The 20,767-nt window shown below is 45.6% G+C and overlaps 1 protein-coding gene across 1 annotated transcript in view; it reads right to left on the reverse strand.

The window, feature by feature from the left end:
• MRPL48 (mitochondrial ribosomal protein L48) overlaps window positions 1-14,351 on the reverse strand; it is a 44,785-nt gene extending 30,434 nt beyond the window's left edge. Inside the window, exons 1-3 of the mRNA XM_069203834.1 lie at window positions 14,218-14,351; window positions 5,597-5,649; window positions 4,581-4,618 (exon numbers count right to left, since the gene is read on the reverse strand). Of these exons, the coding sequence (XP_069059935.1) occupies window positions 4,581-4,618; window positions 5,597-5,649; window positions 14,218-14,238 (112 nt within the window). The 5' untranslated portion in view covers window positions 14,239-14,351. The remainder of the gene's footprint in view (window positions 1-4,580; window positions 4,619-5,596; window positions 5,650-14,217) is intronic.
• Between the last annotated feature and the right edge of the window lie 6,416 nt (window positions 14,352-20,767).

The raw sequence follows: 20,767 nt of genomic DNA on the forward strand, positions 1-20,767 counted from the left end.
GCAGCATTTAAAAGAAGCTTTCTCTCGGATCGCTTTGCTGTCCTAAAGATGATCTTTCTCATGAATTATGTGCGACGAATAATTTTATCGTCCAGTATTCAGTATGGAATGCCTGAGTGCTGCCGACTACACCATTTAGTCTCAAAGACTGAAGGTTCACCTGAAAGGAAATGTACTCTCAGCCACTACCTTGAATTGCAACCTTTTCCATCCTGGGGCTGCACTAATCCCTCCCGACTATCCTTGAAATGCTGATCTGTCGTTCCATGACAAACCACTCATAACAGGATAGGTCATGCAATCAATGCCCATCAACAGAGGCCCATCTCAGACACATTTAGCAGCCCCTTCAAGGCCCACTTAAGTTAAATGTATTTCTGATCTACCAGTGCTTGCATGAGCAGAAAAACTGCCCTAAAAAGTAATTTGCTTACACCAAGTACTATAGTTACCATGTTTAAAGATTGCCTGAACTGAAAGGTAATGAACAACCCATGTTTTTGTCAGAACAATGCCACCAGCATGAGTGGTAATCTGCGGACCACCAAGTCAAACCGATCACACGACCTCAGTAAGCGCCAGTATCTTCCAATCATCTCTTGGACATGTTTATCTGCCAGTTCTGAAGGAATCCTGAGAATACAACCCAGGATTTTCAATTAAAATCCTATTGATGGATTGGTGGTTTCCACATCTAGAGTCACCAAGCCATATATATTTTTTAGCCCAACAATAATTGCTCCTCTGTTTCACTCCTTGAAGGACTGATCATAGCACATACTATGGTGGGTCACTTAATGCCCATTTCTGTGGGTTGCTAGATGCCACAGGAAATATACCAAGGCTAGTGACAGATGGCCATTTCCAATGAGTTGCCCCTCGGTATTCCAAAGTGTATACAAGGCTTGATCCTCACTGCAACTCAAAGGGCACTGTAGTTAATTAGCACCAACTATCTATCAGAGACATCTCCGCATAGGGTCGGTATACACTTGCATGCCCTCATCCCATTGTATCTGTAGAAGAGCGTAACATGGCAGTAACGCACAGGGCATCATAGGGCCAACTCCTGAGCCGTGCCTTCTATATGAGAACTTAAAATAAATACCCTGAAGAAAGCATATTGTGCCACAGGTTCAAACCCTGAAACCAAGTCCACTGGAGAGAGCTTAATGCAACAACACAACAGGACATAATTCCTTAACTCTGCCACATCCTGGGAATTGTACCATGAAAAAACACCCCACACCAGACATAACTGGACCAAGTCCGGATTCCAGGCCATCAGGGGAACGGCTGAACATGACAGCAATAGACAACAGCAAAAGTCATAGTACACCCAAACTTTGCTAGCTGTGGAGGGCATTAATACCCCCAAATCTCACCTCCTCCATGGTAGCTTATGTGTAAAACACCCAAGAAAGTGAAACAAGGGCCCATGCCCAGGTCAGTCCCCTGGTAGGAGAGCTTCATTAACAAACCAAATGGAAAGCCAAATAATGGAGTGTGCAAGTGTGAAAACAGTTAAGTGGTTTCTGGAGTTAGTCCCGTCTGAAACTACATAGTTGTGGGAGAGTTTATACCAGGACACCCAAGGAAACAAAGAGGCCAATGTCTGAAACCATGTAGGTTGCTGAAGAGCTTAACATGAGAACAGCCCATGAAAGCACAAAACACGAGAGTCAACTTCTGCCCCAGATCCCCTGCTGGAGACCTTAACATGTCAACCAAAGAAAACATACAGCATGGCAGGACTGTCCTTTGAGCCAAGGCTACATGTAGGAGGGCTTAATGTAACCCCCACAAAGAAAATACAACACACAACAGGTCCACGCCTTCAACCTATATCTTCTCTAGGTGACCTTAGCCAACAACAGCTAAAAATGCATCCAGCAGCCATTCGGAACTCAGACCGTGTGTCAGAAATCCTAACATGTACAGACCACAAAAAACACACACAATGCTCAGCATTGAAAACTCTTGAACCTAGGCCGCCTGTGGATAACCCTAACATAACACCCCAAAAAGCAGAAGGCACGACAAGGCCTTGCCATAAACTGAGCCTATAGATAGGTATGTCTTGCATGTAACACACTAAGGAAGGAAGCAGCAGAACAGGGGGACACTGCGAATCCTGTGCTGTCTGGTCTCATGCAAGTACAGGAAACGAAGGCGCAGGATACAGCACACCCATAAGGGACGATTCACTGTCCAGCTCAGCGTGAAAATGATGTGTTCAGCTGCGCGACAATCAAACTGCCTTCCTTCCTGGTTCGTTTCAAGGAGGCAGATCCTGAACTGGGCGGCAATGCTGCACCGCGAGGTCATCTTACAAGTGGGTTTCAGTGGCATCCTACATATTAAAGATGCTTGTGGGGTGGGTGATCCTGCAGACACGGCCAGGAACGATCATGTCTAAAGCAACTGTTATCACTAGGAAACAGGCTTATTGAGCATCAGGAATACTTGCAGTAACCCTAAAGAAATGCATTTTAGTGCATTTAATCGTATGTTCGGGGGTGGAGGGGGTGGTCAGTCAATGGAACTCCTCGGAATGTAGTCTCTGAATTCCAGGAGGGTCCTCAGTTGCAGCTCTCACGACAGACAGATGTTATTTTAGGCCAACTGCAGAAGGGGGAGGGAGATGACTGAGCCAACACCTTCACCTGTCAATAGCATTACTGCCCCCGGAGTGAGTCAATACAGTCCTTATTGTCCAAGACACCCCGCGTGCACAATCATCTCAGGCGCATGCGTGGCAAAGGCCAACCGCGTGGTCTGGCTCCGCAATCAGTGCTGCAACATCACGTATGGGTGCTTATGATGGAATTGTAGTTAACACAAGTAGTGTTTTTTTCTAAATACAACAGTCCTCGTTCAGAGGTACTTTCTATACATGGCCATGTACTGTAGAAGTGTTCACTAAACAATAAATCTCCAATTGCAACCACTGCAGCTGGAACAAACCCCCAAAGAAAATAAGCACTACCCACAGGCAGCTATAATTCAGAAGGACAAATAAAGACCCAGCTGTTCCCCAAGTAATATTTCAACGGCCTCGGGGACTGGAAGTCCCTTGACGTGTAGAGGCAGTGTGTGAAACCATCCCTCAGGCTCCCTTGGCATACTATTGCAGCAGGTCTGGAGCACGTCTGAGGGCCTCATGCACGGTAAAGCACCTCACTCATAGCTAACACCTCCAGCCACAACTCACAGCTGAAACCCCTAGCCACCACTCACAGCCGACACCCCCGGCCACCACTCACAGCCGACACCCCCGGCCACCACTCACAGCTGACACACCCCCAGCCACCACTCACAGATGGCACCCCCGGCCACCACTCACAGCCGACACCCCCCCAGCCACCACTCACAGCTGACACTCCCCCAGCCACCACTCACAGCTGACACTCCCCCAGCCACCACTCACAGCTGACACTCCCCCAGCCACCACTCACAGCTGACACTCCCCCAGCCACCACTCACAGCTGACACTCCCCCAGCCACCACTCACAGCTGACACTCCCCCAGCCACCACTCACAGCTGACACTCCCCCAGCCACCACTCACAGCTGACACTCCCCCAGCCACCACTCACAGCTGACACTCCCCCAGCCACCACTCACAGCTGACACTCCCCCAGCCACCACTCACAGCCGACACTCCCCCAGCCACCACTCACAGCCGACACCCCCCAGCCACCACTCACAGCCGACACCCCCAGCCACCACTCACAGCCGACACCCCCAGCCACCACTCACAGCCGACACCCCCCAGCCACCACTCACAGCCGACACCCCCCAGCCACCACTCACAGCCGACACCCCCCAGCCACCACTCACAGCCGACACCCCCAGCCACCACTCACAGCCGACACCCCCAGCCACCACTCACAGCCGACACCCCCAGCCACCACTCACAGCTGACACTCCCCCAGCCACCACTCACAGCTGACACTCCCCCAGCCACCACTCACAGCTGACACTCCCCCAGCCACCACTCACAGCCGACACCCCCAGCCACCACTCACAGCTGACACACCCCCGGCCACCACTCACAGCCGACACCCCCGGCCATCACTCACAGCCGACACCCCCGGCCACCACCCACAGCTGACACACCCCCAGCCACCACTCACAGCTGACACACCCCCAGCCACCACTCACAGCTGACACACCCCCAGCCACCACTCACAGCTGACACACCCCCAGCCACCACTCACAGATGGCACCCCCAGCCACCACTCACAGCCGACATCCCCAGCCACCACTCACAGCTGACATCCCCAGCCACCACTCACAGATGACACTTCACACAACAAACGAAATAACAAATTACCAAATCAACACAAAAGTGCTCCGAGGCCTCGCAAATAGGTACTTGAGCGCTACAGAGATTCTGTCATGCAAGGCAACCAAGGGAACAGGTGGTGGCGCAGCGGCATAGGACTACTTTAGGTCCGTGATAGTGGATTTATAATTTTTGTGCTTTAAAATGGTTATTTCAGCCCCCACACCCTGCATCATGGGTCACGTTTCCAACAAAGGATTCTTTAAACAGATCACTCGAGCTTACTGTACCTGCTGGGCTGAGAGGAAGCAGCTTCTGAGCGGACGATCTAGGAGGAAAGACAATGAAAAGACATAAATATCTTACACCTGGTGGCCACGAGACAGCACATGCCAAACACTGCAGGCCAAAGCTCAGTAAATCCGTCTCCCTGCCAGCCACTCTTCGTGAGCACAAAAGGAATGAAACATTTAAAGGTCCCTAGAGACCACTTCCGGGCAGCGAAGGAAGCAGTTTAAATCAATACCTGGTTTGTCTCTGCAGCTCCCGGCCGGTCTCCACAGAAACTGACCCAGCGCAGCTCTGAGGGATCATGGGAGGGGCGGATCCGCCCGCTGATGCTCAATGTCTGATCACTGGGAGCCTGGCACGGCCTGTGGAGGACGAGGGCACTGACAGGCCTTCCCTGGCACGGGGCTTGGACTTGGGAGGAGATACGCGGTACCGCACAGCCAGCGGTGGTCCCTGTGTGACTGCACTTCAGTGAGTCAGAAAGCTCATGTTTGGACTTTACAGAGTGAGTACTAACCAAAACCATCATTGCAACCCCTGCACTAATCTCTACTCGGACCCACCCTGGGTTTTGCACCCAAACAACGATACTGAATTTTGCTGCACAGCAGTTCTAGCACCCAGAATGGAGCAGGAGCTGTAATGAGGCGCTAGGACGTGAGCAGGGAGGCATCAGTCACTTATTTTGCCCCTTTCTGCCCTACAAAATTCATCTGTGCGTGTCAAAGACTGGACAGGGAGAGGAGAGGTACATTTTGTTTCAAGCTAACCATAGGAAGGCACGTGTGTACCATTTCCTGAAACCTAAAAGGAAGAAGACGGGGCCAGAATTCAGAGATAGGTAGTTTTGCCCTCTCTGATCCGTCGGCGGTTTAGGAAAGAAGGCAACAGACACAAATGGATTCGCTACCGGTCACCCCAGAAAATAGGCAACGGACCATGATCAACAAGGCAAACAAACTTTTCAGAAATTTTGGCCGATGCTTGCCTGAAGCTCTTTTGTAGGTTTCCTTACCTAGAAAGTACAGCAGCCTGTCCAACTATTATTTTGCTTCTTAAGCGCAGTACCTAAAACAGAAAAAATACAAATACATTTCTTAAAATAGCTTTGCACAAGGGCAGATTGGGCTTTATTCCCCCAAACAACTGACTTGGTGACCTATCATCTGCTGACAAAATGTTATTTGATAACTCAATTAAATGATGAGTGCATTCCTAGTGTGTGATTTATTAACTCTCGTTTTTATGTAAATGTATCTTGCATATTCGGCTTTGAGGTGTGCCTCGGTGCAGAAAAGATATTTTGGGTCAATTAAATGAAACAAACAACTATTTTTCTCATATTGTGTTATCTATGAGACATCTTTGAGTTTGTCTCCCAATAAAGTTGAAATATTACGTAGACAATGAGGTGGACCACTTGCATCTATGGAAAACTGATTTAACCATCTAAAGGGAAGCTGCACCGATTCCTCATCCCTGATCAAAAGCAGCCCCAACAACCAGGCCCACCTCAAGTAACAGAAAACGCTCCTTTAGGCATGAGATGGGCTGAGACAGAAGGAACTATATACTTCGGAAGCAGAACCAGGCTGTTACTGGGTTTTATTTAGTCTGCTTTGGTCACAGAGATTCGCTGAGCTTCACTTGGACTCAAATTAACCCTGCAAAAAATGGATTGACAATTGTTTGACGTTAACATTGGAATACACCTGGGCATCAAATGCACTACTTCCTGCACTTAAGGACACTGGCCTCACAATTTGTCCGCAACAAAAGAAACCGCAATTGTTTACATTATTTAATAGCCCAATAAAATAGACCAACTGATATGGATGTCAATTGTTTAAGCTATTTATCAGCTGAAAACATGAAACAGGTGTTAATGGCACTGAAACAGGACGACCAAGAGTCACAGAGGTGATGGAGACAGCTGCAAGAGTGGCTTGCAGGGCTGGGCAGGTTGGGGGGTGCGGCATGTAGAGGGCATGAGAGAAAATTAATTTAAAAAAACACTTACCTGCTTTGCTCCCCCGCCGCCCCTCTCCAGTCGCTGCTGCAGGCACAGGCTCCCCCCAGCCTGCCCTGTGCCAATCCTGAGGCTGCTCAGAGCAGCGTAAGGACGGGCTGGGAGCCTGTGCAGGCTCTCTAGCCCAGCAACTGTGTTGCTGGGCTGGAGGGAGCCCTGAGGATGAGTGTTTGGCTGCACATGCGCTTTGAGGGGCGTGCACAGTGCACTCCCCTCAGCTCGTCACCCCCAATGTCCCGCCCCTTTTGCATGGAAAGGATAAACAGAGTTTACCGCCCATACCATGGAGCCGCGTCTGCAGCTGGGTGATAATGTGCACGTGGCTTTCTGGTATGAGGGGAGCGAATCACATGCCTAAGGCTTCCTACAAATGACTATGCTATGCTGTCAGACTAAGAGCAGAATGGGTACAACACAGAATTTTCTTAGAATCGTCTTTTTGGTGTGCAGATTCTATTGAGCACTAGAAATAGTGAAAAAAAGGTTATTGACATTGTTCAACAACATCGAAAAAAGACAATCATTGGCAAAGTCAACAGGTTTTGCCTATGCAAAATCTATTAGCTTTTTCAAATGTTGCATGAAAGTTCAGCTGCTGTGCAACATGGCTTAACATTAAAAAAAAAAAAATCGCTATGACATAGCATGCTTTGAGCACATCAATACGTTGTTATTTACTTAAAACCATGTTACGAAGGAGCTCAACTGTCATGCATCATGTAAAAAAAAACAATGACAAAGCTAATAGATTTCGCATAGACAAAACTTATTGGCTTTGCCAATGCTTGTTAGAACTTGTTGCGTGCCTCTGGAACCTAGGAAAATTGGCCTGCTAATATATCTCGTCTAGGGTAGGGTTGTACCTTTCGATGACCCATATCTTTTGTTATAAATATCCCTGTTTGGGCATTTCAATCAAGTGGTGGCGTAAATGTTGTTCACTGGCCATTAACATCACACTCATCACCTGTACCACCTGATTTCCATCACATTTTGCTGATGAACTTGGGGGACTTATCAAGGCTCCTCTGCAAACAATAAATGTTGACTCCGCATTTCAAGCTACTCACATTATCTGCCAGCCTTGAAAAAGTATTTTTGACGAAACACGTGTCGGCTGTATTTTCATTTGAAGGATGTCTTGCGCACATGGAACACTTGTGGTCTACACCGGAGATGTACAATTTAACCAATGAATACAAAATATTTTTCTTGATGAAGTTTACTGCGTTGAGATATGATTCTTGTCTACTACACAAAGGACTGACTTAGGGACTTTTCAGTGGTGTGCCGTGATACTTGATGCTATTACACTTATCAGTGGTGTTGGTGTGGCTCCTCTGAAGCCCAAGGAACAGGAAAACAGATGAAGTGAGCACACATTGGCCAGTATCAACACCTACTGCATTACTTTAATGTTTTCCACTCCCTCGTCTTCACAGTTAATGTTGTGTAATAGCTAAGAATTATTTATGTTTGTGGTTTACTTTATAAAGTGGCATTCCAGTGCTACAAACAATAATACTTTTGGGTGTGATCTGAAGTTGTAAAACAAACTTTAATAGAGAAGTGCCAGTACTCGCTCTACAACAAAAGTGGCAAAACAAAGAATGTACAGAGTGAGGTGGTGGGGGTGGTGGTTGGGGGGGGGGGAATAAAAGGTGGCAGTGACTGGAATAAGTACTTGATCCAGAGGCAACACAACAGCAGGACAGCAAAGCAGCAAGCAGCAAAGAGCAGGAAGTGAAAGCAGACGATGTACTGGCCAATCAGAAGCAAGAAAATTCAAGCAACGTTGGAATAAACCAATGGTAAGCTCAAGTAAGTAAGGGGCTGGTTCTAAGCCCTTTTAAAGTTTTTTTTAATTCACAATAGATTTCACAAGCAACGCGCATGCAAGCAAAACCTAAAAAAAATCCTGAGGATATTTATATGTATGTGTCATCACATATGAATGCATCATTATGCTACAGCAGCACCCCCATAGTGAAGGTTTATGCATAAACCTACCATGTTATGGTGGTCTTTTGTGTTTCTTTTTTTTAACCTTACCATTCTAGGATGGAGAATGCCCTTAGACTTTATCAAAAGGAAGGAAGGGGAGGAACACAGGAGTCAGGGGAGGAACAAAATGCCACTTATGAGCGACAGCAGCAAGCGATGGAGCGGGGGCCCAGAGTATTCAAAAACAGCAGGATGGGGAGGAGTAAGGGAAGCAACGACAAGCTGGGGGTTTGCCAGTAACTTCGAGAGTGCGAGGTGCAAGGATGTGAAGGGGGAGGCAGCACATAGGGGAAGAGAGGGAGAGAGTGTTGAAACACATTCACACCCAAGAAATGCTCAAAGCAAAAGAAAAAAGTAGGTCCCTAAATATGAACAGTGGAAGGATATAAGCCATCCAATTAAAAGGATGGTAATGAAGCTATGATCCAGGAGGGGGGCAAACATATAAGGAAGGAGAGCCACTGGATAAGAAGAAAACAAATTAGGTTGACAGGAAAGACAACCAATGGTAAGCAATGGGCAGGCACAAAGCACAATGTATGGGTATAGTTCACAATAGATATTTCTACAACAGAAAGACAAAGTTGTCTGTCGGTGATACCTTAAAAGGGAGTTCCGTAATCTTCTTCACTGGGCCTTATTCACCACTGGGTGACAGGCTCAGGTGCTCTTTCAGACTGTAGAATGAGTGTGCAAGTGTGAAAACTGGGGGAGGGGAGGCAGCAGTGTGGGGGCTGTAGGCTATCATCAGGTGAAGTCCGTCAGTTTTTCAAACACACCATCAATCCTCATCGAATGATGATCTTATGTTTCAGATTCAGTCAAGGCCCAGCTTGGCTGTTGGCTCTCAATCCATAAAGGCACACTAATAGGGCTGCATGTGGACTTATTGACAGGCATTTTGCTGGGCTTTCAACACTGAAGGAAGGGGAAGCAAATGGTCAAGGTGATGTGTAATAGGGAGCTACATGCCAAACATCAGTATGGTGGAAATGCTGGTAGACATTAAGGAGACTAAGACACCTGTGCAGCAGACCAACAGGTGTTGTTGCAGTGCAGACTGAGTCTCTGGGTTGAAGGCAGACTGCAGCCCAGAAAGCAGACACTGCTGAAACTGTTATGGAGTCACTGAGTCCAATTACCTTCGAACTCACCATGGAGCATTAGGGATGCAGCAAGAATAGTTAGGACCACCCGGGAATGAGCGTGGACTTGCTATCCAGGAGTATTTAATCACTACCCTCCAGATTGCTTGTTCTTAGCCAAATACTAGTTTGAACAAGGAGTTTTCAGAATCTCAAATGTTTAAGTACTGCGCTCACAGCAAGTCAAATCATTTAAAATGATAGCCCACTGTACTCCCAAGGACTTGCCACGGTGTTTCAACTGTATGAAACCTTGTTGATAAATCATATTAACCATGGTTGATCAAGAAGCTCTAGCAGGGGTGTAGTTTGGTGTTGGTTTTCGTAAGAAGTCTGGACCTTTACACCAGAGGTCTGCAACCTTTTCTGTACTGAGAGCTACTTCTGATCAGTGAAAATCATTGTGAGCTACTGAAGGCTAAACAACTTGCGCATTGTTAACAGACATCCAGTCAGCCAGCTTCATTGACTATAGAGCCAGACACTATTATTTGAACAAATTACTTTGACTAGGGGCTATATGAGAGGGTTGCCATGTGTGTCACTGAGAGCATGGTCTTTAAGGGATATGTATGTGGGATTATGAATGCAATATATGTGTATGGGTGACTGAGAGCCTGTGTTGTATGTACTTATGGCAAAGGACACACCATTCACCAAATGTGGCATCGTGACATGTATAACACAAACATGCAACTATTTTTTTTTTTTTTTTTTTTTTTTTTTTAAATGGGAGAAAGTGCAGACGAATGTTCTTCAAAAAGGTTAACATATGGAACACTTTAAAGTTCTCCCATTTAAAAAAAAAAAATACTGTATTTTTTAGTTCTACATATGGCTGTGTGAAGATTGAACTTAATCATTAAAGTAATTTACATTTCTCTCATTTAACAGCATTCAGAAATATCATTTTGTTCTCATCTTCCAAAATTGAGTTGACAAAGGACTTTTATTTAAGAGTTAAATGCCTCAGTGCTTTGGTTTTTCACCTCTGTGCCATAGCTGCAGCCTGGGCCATAAATCTGACTGAGCATTGCTCATTATCAAGCCGTGTTATCTGCAACCTCTTGTGAATAATGCAAAATCAAAGCAGCCTTCCCTTAACTTTAAAAGGAAAATATGACCCTGTGCTTATTTAAAAAATGAACTCAAGGCCACAAGCTACTGTGAAGATGTCTGGGAGCTTGCGATCGACTGGTTGGAGACATCTGCTTTACACCAACAGACCTTGCATTTGATGCACAGAATCTAAGCCTTGGTTATCACGATAATGTACTAGTCCACTTCCCCTCTCAGAAACCAATTACCTTCCAGCCACATACTGACTGTATCTTTGCCTTTGATCATGTACATTGCCTAGCCACCTTTCAGCTACACATGCATGCATTATTGATTCCTTCAGGAACAACTAAATGATTTAAAAGCCATGTTTACTGAATTTAATTTCCTGACGTTAAAGCATAATCTGCATTTCAGTTTGAGTAACTTAGTAGTGTTTGAGTGACTACTTAAATAGTTCTCCAGGTGGGAGTGAATATGGTTGTCATCTGTGTACATTTGAATGTGCACTCTATGCTTCCCTAGCACTTGCGACAATTAGAGCAAGCAAATTTTTAACACAGATGGCAAAGAGAAGCCCTGAGATACTCCCCAAATGATTTGTGCTGCGAGGAGTGATCAATTCATCTTCAAATTAAGGGACTGCCTGCTCCTGTTTTTATTCTTTAAGGATGTGATGGTCCACACCGTTGTATGCTACTGAAAGCATAATATGAAGGTAGCATGCGCCATACAACATACAAGGTAGTGACAAGCATGTCTACAAAGTAGCTAATGTATTTCAAAGCATAGTCTGACCAGGTCCCACACTGTGCTCAATAAATTCCACTTGAGTGTTTTAAGTGGTCTGATACAGTACCCACTGTTACAAGGAGACGATGATCCCACTGCACTGAGAAAGAGAAAGTCCTTCCCTTTGTAGACACTGACTTACAGCAGGGAGCCTGGATAGTCCAATGGGGAGTCTCTGTTGGTTTTAAAACTTGTATTACTAGGTTTCTCTTATCAATTTACCCCTAGGTGCAAGAAGGTGCATTTTATACTGCATTGAAAAACTAGTGAGAAACGTGAATAAAGGCAATGCAATGCATATCTGTGGGCAAAGTTGTAGTGTTCCTTACTAAGTGCTAGCCATGGTCATCAGTAGTTAGGGTCTGATTTAGAGTTTGATGGAGAGGTTACTCTGCTACAACAGGGGCGGAGATCCTGTCCGCCGAAATATAAATCCAATAGGCTATAATGATATTAGTAAGAAGAGCTAATGCATGGAGTTGGAAAGGATTGTGCATAAATCTGCTGACAACACTGAGTTAAGTATCTGCTTGAAACTAGTGTAATAGATAGAGGCGGTTATATGTATCGAGGGATCTTAGGGGGATGTCCAGTAGTGCCATATCATGAGCATATAATCCATCACAGGGGTTCCCTCGGGAGGCATTTTCAAGAAAGTAAATACCAACTGATAATGAAATTAAATATAGAACGAAGACAGAGATTACTTATTCAATCTACTGCTGTTCATATATAATTAAAACTAGTAGGACATTTATACTGGCCCAGGAGAGAGAGACTTAAATGCAGAAGGTTATCAGATGTAAAGAGAAAGACGGGACAAAATAAAATCTGTAAGTATGCCAGTTCATATACACAAAAGGCGCTATGCATCTAAACGTGATGTGGCGTTGTGCAGTTCTCAAGTAAGTGACAAAATGAAAACACAAAAAAAGCACTCCTGTAGGAGGAAAGGCTGCCACATTCACCACATTAACAAATACTCTATAAGGTTAAGGCAAGGTTCTGTGTACAGTTGGTCAAAACATCGTTACGACAGTCCAAAGTGCTACAATGTTCAGGTTTTGACCACAAAGGAATGGCTAGCCGGGGTCATCGTCAGAACCAAAAATTAAGAAGCCGGTAGTAACCTGCAGTGCATGAAGCAATCAAAAGCAGAGAACACAACGGTGCTGGTGCACTTTCAAGTAGTCCAAGGTGTAAAATAATATATATATATATATATATTATATTATATATGTCGGAACAACGCATGCTGGAACCCCGCAGGCCTGAACAACGACCGCGTTGTTACCACTAATGCCTTTACCACGAATGCCTTAACAATGATTTTTTGTTGTACAGAACGGCATGCGTGGTTCCAGCATGCGATCCCCTTAACCTCTCCACCCGCCCCTAAAACTGCTGCGACCCCCCACCCCCAAAACCTAAAACTACTGTGACCCAACACCCCTAAAACTACCCCGACCCCTAAAAACTAAAATTACTGCAACCCCCACCCCTAAAACGTAAAAGTACCCCGACCCCATCCCGCCCCTAAAACTACTGCAACCCCACCCCTAAAACCTAAACCACCCCCAACCCTAAAACTACTGCAAACCCCACCCCGCCCCTAAACTACCGCAACCCCCACCCCCGCCCCTAAAACCACCCCGGCCCTAAACTTGAAACTACCCCCACCATCAAAATTACCTGATCCCCCACCCCAAAAATCTAAAACTACCCCGACCCCCCACCCGCCACTAAAACTACCCTGACCCCCACCCCACCCCTAAAAACTAAAATTACCCCTGCCCCTAAAACTACCCCCCCAACCCTACCCCAGCCCTACTTACCTGACCGTGTCCTCTCCAATACAAGTCTGTTTTCCTCTGCCTTAACCATGTTCGTTGTTCAGACATGCATGGCTAAGGAGAGGAAAACAGGGTTGTTGTTCAGGAAAGTGTTGTTCCTCTTTCGTGGACAATGACCCTCGCTCTTCCCGTGTTCTTGTTCAGGCTGTTTCCCTTGAGCATAGCTGGCAAGTTTTCGAAGTCCATGCATGATGTACTGCTCCAGTCCAGGTCTTTTCCTTTGCATTCTGGGACTTGAAATCATGTTTTATAATGGGATAAACAAGACTACAAGTCCCAGAATTCTAACAGAAATCCTGGAGTAGAGCAGTATATCACGGCTGGACCTGGGAAACTTAGCAGGGATGTTTGAGGGCCTCTTTTAGAAAAGCCCCACCTTTAGTGTATATTCAAATTTCTCTGGAAGGAAAGCTGTCTCAGTTTATACATAATTTACCCTCTTTTATAGGGTTACTGGCCACGTATCATGAGAGGCACCCCCGCAAGTTCCCTTTCTTTTTACCCAAAGGCTTGCTGGCCCATGGTTGGATGGATTTGGATCTATTAGTGTCAAATGTAAAACTACAAGTCCCAGAGTGCAAAGCGCTTCACTCAGAGATCCGAACTGGCTGAGGTGTCACATATGACCAGGGCACATTCGGCATATGCCTCTGCGGCATGCTTTCCAAGGGGGGTGAAGGCAACACTCGCCACGTGCATCTGGCCCAAACCCCCTCTCCTCCCGCATCCCCCCGGCCGGGACCCTCGTCCTTACCGCGGCCCTGACCGCATTCATCCTGCACGGGGACAGGGCGCGCCGCTCCGATCCTCTCCCGCCCGCTCACCTCTGCACGGACCGCGGCACGGGGGACAGGAAGTGCGGGAGCACCGGGCCCCTCCCTCCGCGCGAGCCTGCACTTCTACTTCCGGGAGCAGAGGTTCCCACAAGGCGCTCGAGCACTGCACAGCGTGGGGAAGTTCAGCTCCCGACTTATGGAAAGAGCAAGCGCCCCCTTATGTGTAAGCATGTTTGTTTACTTTACAGGACACGTAAGAAAATATGAGGCATAGCACTTGAAACAGGAGCCGGGTTAAAAAATGTCATTGTACACAAGCACGCAAAAACCAGATGTCAGCATTTCTCTACCCAGTGATTAATGGTGAGCTTGCTGGCTAAGCCCTGCCTTAACATTGAGTTGTGGCACACGATGTTTTGTGTTTCAACGTGAATTTAAGATCACAGATGTTAGAATAAAATATCATCCCTGGTGGGAGGTAGCATTACTGAATGTGGGCAGAGTTGGTTCAGGTGAATAAGATCACAACGATAGCTGCGGCTGAGATCAAGTCAACCTTTCATCACTTTGTTATTTGTTGCAGTGGATGCTTTAAGTGCACCAGGTACGGCCAGATGTGGATTTGTACTGCACCAGAGGCATACATGCCAACAGTTTGGAGATTAAAAAAGAATCAGGGGAACTAACTTACATTGAAGTGTAGGAGATTTTAGGTGGGAGACAACTAAAATAAAGCACGCTAAAGAGCAGCATATGTGGATCTAAGGGGTCCTCCCTGAAGCAGTGACGGTGTAACCTAACCAATCCACGAGACCTCGGTGTAACAGGGTACCCCTAACACCACATGTCCAATTGTTCCTCAGGGTTAATAATTATCGGTGACTGTAGCATATTAAAAGTATGCAAGAGAAGAAGTTAGGTCTTGAAAGGGGCTTCAGACTATGAAAATAACATGTTATTTGATTGGAAGGCGAGACCGGATAAAGAAGGAAAAAGGAGGGAGAGTGAGTGAAGTAGGTGCTCAAACCAAAAAGAGGTAAAGGTGGACGAACACCAGAAAAACGTTAAGAGGCATAAATAACAAAGCTGGTTGTATAACAACAGCGGACATCACAAACAAAGACTACCTGATGGTTTGTTGGAAGTACTCAATGGCCAGGAGGGCGTGGTGCAGTGTCCTCAAACACAGCGGCCCTGACGCAGAACTGTAGTCTAAAGCAAGCACTGGGAAACGGCATATTTCAACTATCAATTAAACTGCACAAACCTCCTCTTATGATGTAAGGAGAAGCTTACCATTTTTGTTTCATATTTTGGGACTATTATTTGAATCGAGAACCCTGAGAAATTATGGAAAAGAAATAGGCCTCAAAGTATTTATTTGCCTAAATATCCATAACCCTTGTGAGATATACCAGTGCATGGTGGGCCAAAGGGTGTTAGGTATTATATTGTGACAACCTGAGCTAATAGTTGACGTTTCTTTATGTTTTCACAAGGGACTGAGTGTAAACTCATCAGACTGGTGCTATGTCCCTAGTCTACGAGGGGGAACATCTCAGTTGATGTTTTTATATGACTTTAACGATAATTTGGGAAGTTCATTTACAAACAGAAAAACAATTTTCACATAACTCTGATGTCACCTCTCTCTGCACTGTGATAAAAGTCTAAAAAGTCAGCACAAAAGCGATGAAGGCATAAACCAAGAAATTCTTGAGATATCTTGGTATGGGACATATGGGGTCTTCCCAGAAGCAGTGGAGGCATAAGCACCTCCCTAACGGGTTTATGGTGATACTAGCAATATGATTTTAGACCTTTCCCTCTCACATGCTCCCTCACACTCCAGATACATTTCCACTGCCTCTTGTAGATGCGTAGCTAGCACGTGGACCCACAGGCAAACAGACATGAGTCTTACCAACCTATCAGTGGGTATAGTTCTCTTGGATGGCTCTCCAATAATACTGACCTATAGATGTATAGGTTTTAACAATAATATTTGGTAATATAGGTTCCTAGTCCACAACTGGAACCTGTATGAGGTGTTGACGTACTTTCAGTGCTGCTGCCTTCAATATGATATTACTTAAAAAGTTGAGGAAGCGGGGGCAAAGTTACCAGTTAATTTCATCTCCAAATCCAGGACAGGGGCAGCCCTGTATTCAATTTGTATCTGCTTTAGCATTTTAGGCAAAACAGCAATGGGTGGTGTACCGTGTGTTATGGTATACATGGCAGCAAAGACTGTGCCCCAAGTGGCACAGTCTTCTATATAGGAACCATACCAATTGGTAGACAGTATGACAATTCTGTGTTTGTCTTGGGGTCCTGGATGGGGAAGCACTGCTTCAAGCTGTTTATTGTTTTATACAATCCAAAACTGAATTTCCCCCCACTTGGTGGGAACATCTCCACCCCAACAGGGAGCCCTTGTGCCAGTAAATGTGCTGTAACAACATGTCCACAATTAACAGGAATGTTAACTACTTGTGCCATATTTAATTATTGAAATCCAAAGAAAGAAAACACTATAGTGAGGTTATTTTTTTAAAGGATCAAGCTTGAACAACCTTCAGACAGAAATATGGGTTTCGTATTAAGCTGAGGAGGATTAATCCCTAACACCACAGACATCTCCATATAAAGATGGAAAGGGGACATTGGGCACACACAATAACTACTCAGGAGATCCATCAAATACGTACCTGATCTAGAACATTGGTGGCACCATGTTTTATGGTTCCTACGAATTAAGTAGGACTATGTATCAGGTCAACATGAACTTCGGAATATAGGGACTTATTTTACACATACCATCGGCAAATGCTGACATAATTCCTAGCTATCTCACGGTAGTCCATCTAAACCCCTTACTTTACCAGGGTACCAGATGGTATCAACAACCTCGAACTTGACCACTCTTATTCCCAACGGAATTGTGAAAATAGATCTACCCTTTCGTCATTACTTTGCATGTCCAAGATACTCACAAGAAGTATACAAAAAATGGGTTTTCAAAGATTTGTTGGAACAATCGTTTTCTTGTATGGAAGGAATAAGCTGTAGTTATCAGCCACATGAAAAAAAGCATTGTAACCAGCATTATGATGTTTTGAAGCCTTCTTGGGCCCGCGTGGTTCTCCAATTTAGCTTTGTTTTTTATTTTACATTTTACAAATTTTAAGCTGACCGCTTTTTCTCAATGACATTTCACATACTTTATACTACCACAATATTATTCAGAGAATACATTTTGCATGCTGCTTGTTTTTAGCTAGCCTTCATTGATATGTAATCTGTACAGTCTGTTCAAGGCTAGGAACCTAGAACAAGATATCCTAGTGGTTGGGTTGTCCACTCGGCCATAGCTTCTAGCATCTAGACATATATTTGCATCAGAGCTGTGCCTCTAATACAGTGTGGCTTTTATTATTTAAATGATCCCCAGAGGGGTCAAAGGAGTGCTCCAGCCACTACCGTCCTGGAACAAATCCTGTGTTTGACATGCAACTCTGCTAACACTTGTTAGAAATGGGGTCTGTGGTTGACAGTCAGTTTGCACTCTGTCCAAACAGGGACCCTCACTCTAGTCAAGGTAAGGGAGATAAACACCTAGGATAACCCCTGCTCACCCACTTGGTAGCTTGGCACAAGCAGTCAGGCTTATCTCAGAGGAAATGTTAAAGTATTTGTACAAACACACACAGTAACACAGTGAAAACACAACAAAAGCACTCAAATAGCCAATATGTACCTTAGTAAAACAAGACCAAAATGACAAAAATCCAACACACACAAGCAAAGATACGAATTTTCAAATATTAAACTTCAATATAGCGATTAGAAACACAATAGCTCCAACTTGGGCTATTGCGGTGCTATTGACGGAGTTGTTCCCAACAATCCAACGTCACTCGGAAGAAGGACGGCGCCCGTCACAGAGTCGCACAGACTTCAGGTACCACACCTTTGGTAAACAAGGAAACAAGCTGGTGCACGGAGTCAGGGAGGTAAGGCATCGCTGGATCCGGTGCAGCGTCGGTTCCTTACTACAGAGCAGGGGAGGTGATGTGGTGTTGGTTCCTGACGATCCAGCTGGGTCGATGAATCTGGTGGGTCAAGACATGTTGGGCGACCTCGCAGGGTTGGGTCACCCCATGGGGCTACAGGCACAGCGGCAGAGTCGAGTGTCATGGATGTCAGTGGCACAGCACTCGGGACTCACAGAGTTGCGGAGCTGCAGCGGTGTTGGACCTGCTGTGTCAGTCCCAGTGTCGCAGTCCAGCGGGGAACATGGCTTCAGTTGAAGGCGGAGTTTGGTCCTGGAGTTGTAGGGATTCAGTGCACCTGGTTCTTCTTGGTTTTAGCCCAGCTTTCACTCCCCAGAGCCCAGAAACTGGAATAGGCACCACCTGGAGAGGTACGGTCCACAGCAAGCAAACACAGACACTGGTAGGTGAAGTCGTTGATGTCCCTGAGACTTCTTAAGAGGAGGCAAGCTCAGTCCAAGCCCTTGGAGAAACTTCACAAGCAGGATACACAGCAAAGTCCAGTCTTTGTCATCCTTAAGGCAGAAGCAGCAACTGAAGGCCAGCCAAGAAAAGCACTCACAGCAAAGGGACATCACTCCTCCTCCAGCTCTTTTCCTTGGCAGAGGTTCCTCTTGATCCAGAAGTATTCTCAAAATCTGGAGGTTTGGGTCCACTACTTATACTAATTTCTGCCTTTGAAGTAGGCAAACTTCAAAGGAAAGTCTCTGTTGCTGACACGATCCTGCTTTGCCCAAGCCTGGCCACAGCAACATTCCAGGGGTTTGGAGACTGCATTGTGTGAGGACAGGCAGAGACCTTTTAGGTGCAGGTGTCAGCTCCTCTCTCCCCACTCTACCCCAGGAAGACTCATCAAGATATGCAGGACACACGTCAGCCCCCTTTCTGTCACTGTCTACAGGGAATTCACAAACAGCCCAACTGTCAGTCTCACCCAGACGTAGATTCCGCTGGCAGGCAGAGGCACAGAATGTATAAGCAAGAAAATGCCCAATTTCTAAAAGTGGCTATCAGGAAAACTATTGCCAGCGTTGTTAAGTTCTTCCCTCCTCACTCCCGGTGGCTCTTGCAGAGGCTGTTCTTAGAACTAGCTTCTTCAGGTTTAAGTGCCATTCAAGATAGATGGTGGCCGCAAATCCTTGTGAGGTCAGCGCTCTAGTGTTTCTACCTTAGTCTCGTGCTGAAGCTTCCCTCCAGCTGTTTTTCTCTGGGAGCTGTGCACTTCAACTGTCATCCTGAGGAGAATGAGCAGTGTTCCTGAGGCACTTTGTTTCATAGAGAATTCTTCCAGTTTTGAGTAATTATTTCTTTTTCTTGTTTCGGTGTGCACACAGGCTACTTTTTCCCTTTTCAAGAAGCTACATTTTGTCCTTCTTCTAACTACTGCCTATCAGCTTTCTGAGGAGAATTTGTTTTGGCTTAACAGAACTTCAGGCAACTGCAGTAAGGAATCCTTTTGTAGGAATTCCAGACTTGCCAATATTTATATATGTACATATATTTTCAAGAACTCTTTGCTCTGCATACTTGTCAGTCTTAGAGACAAACCTCAGTGCTCAGACTAATTCCTAGAGACTGTGATTGAGAAAACTGAACCTTGAGAAGGAGTTTTAGTTTCCTGTAAAAGACATAGTAGTTCGTGTATTTGTGAACTTTTGAACTGTTCTCCAGATAACCTTGGAAACCTCTGACTACTGGACAAAAGAAGATATTAGGTTAACATTGTTCTCTGAGAGATAGGCTAGTCTCTCAAAAGATCCAGGTTAGGAGAACAATAGAATTGGGTTAATGTGTATTCCTAATCAGTTGAATGCGCAATAGGAATATACTTATCGTTGCTCTTATCACCCAACTGCAGGTCCTTCCTTTAAAGAAATCCCAATAAGAAGAAAGGTGCAGGTTTTCAGAGATACACACTGAATATCCTATCTTCAAGTCGGAAACACAGGCTGGAACTGGATCTGTAGGCGGTCTCTCTTTTTCTATTCCCATTCCCCTTTACCCCTAGTGGATGCAGGGTTCAGATAATCAGTTAAAGACTGAGCACGCATCTGTTGGAGGGAGTTGGGCAAAAGGCATCTGCTCCTGTGGAAGTTTGATTTAATGGGTAATCTTCTGACAGTGGCCTTTTCAAACTGACAATCTAAAAACCGACTCTACAAAAAGATGTATTTTTAACTTGTGAGTTCAGAGACCCTAATCTCCATGTCTCTATTTGCTCCAAATGGGAAGCTGCACTTAAAAGACATTTAAAGGCAGTCCCCATGTTAATCTATGGGAGAGATAGGCCTTTGCAATAGTGAAAAACAAATTTGGCAGCATTTCACTATGAGGACATGTACAACACACCAGTACATGTCCTACCATGTAAATACCCACGTTTCTGGAGGATAACCAGATTCTTCACCCCTCCCAGATGGGTTTTAGACCCTCCCATGGTACCGAGTCAACCTTGTTAGGAATGACAGAAGTC

Source organism: Pleurodeles waltl, chromosome 8, assembly GCF_031143425.1.
Source record: "Pleurodeles waltl isolate 20211129_DDA chromosome 8, aPleWal1.hap1.20221129, whole genome shotgun sequence".
Taxonomy (NCBI): Eukaryota; Metazoa; Chordata; class Amphibia; order Caudata; family Salamandridae; genus Pleurodeles; species Pleurodeles waltl.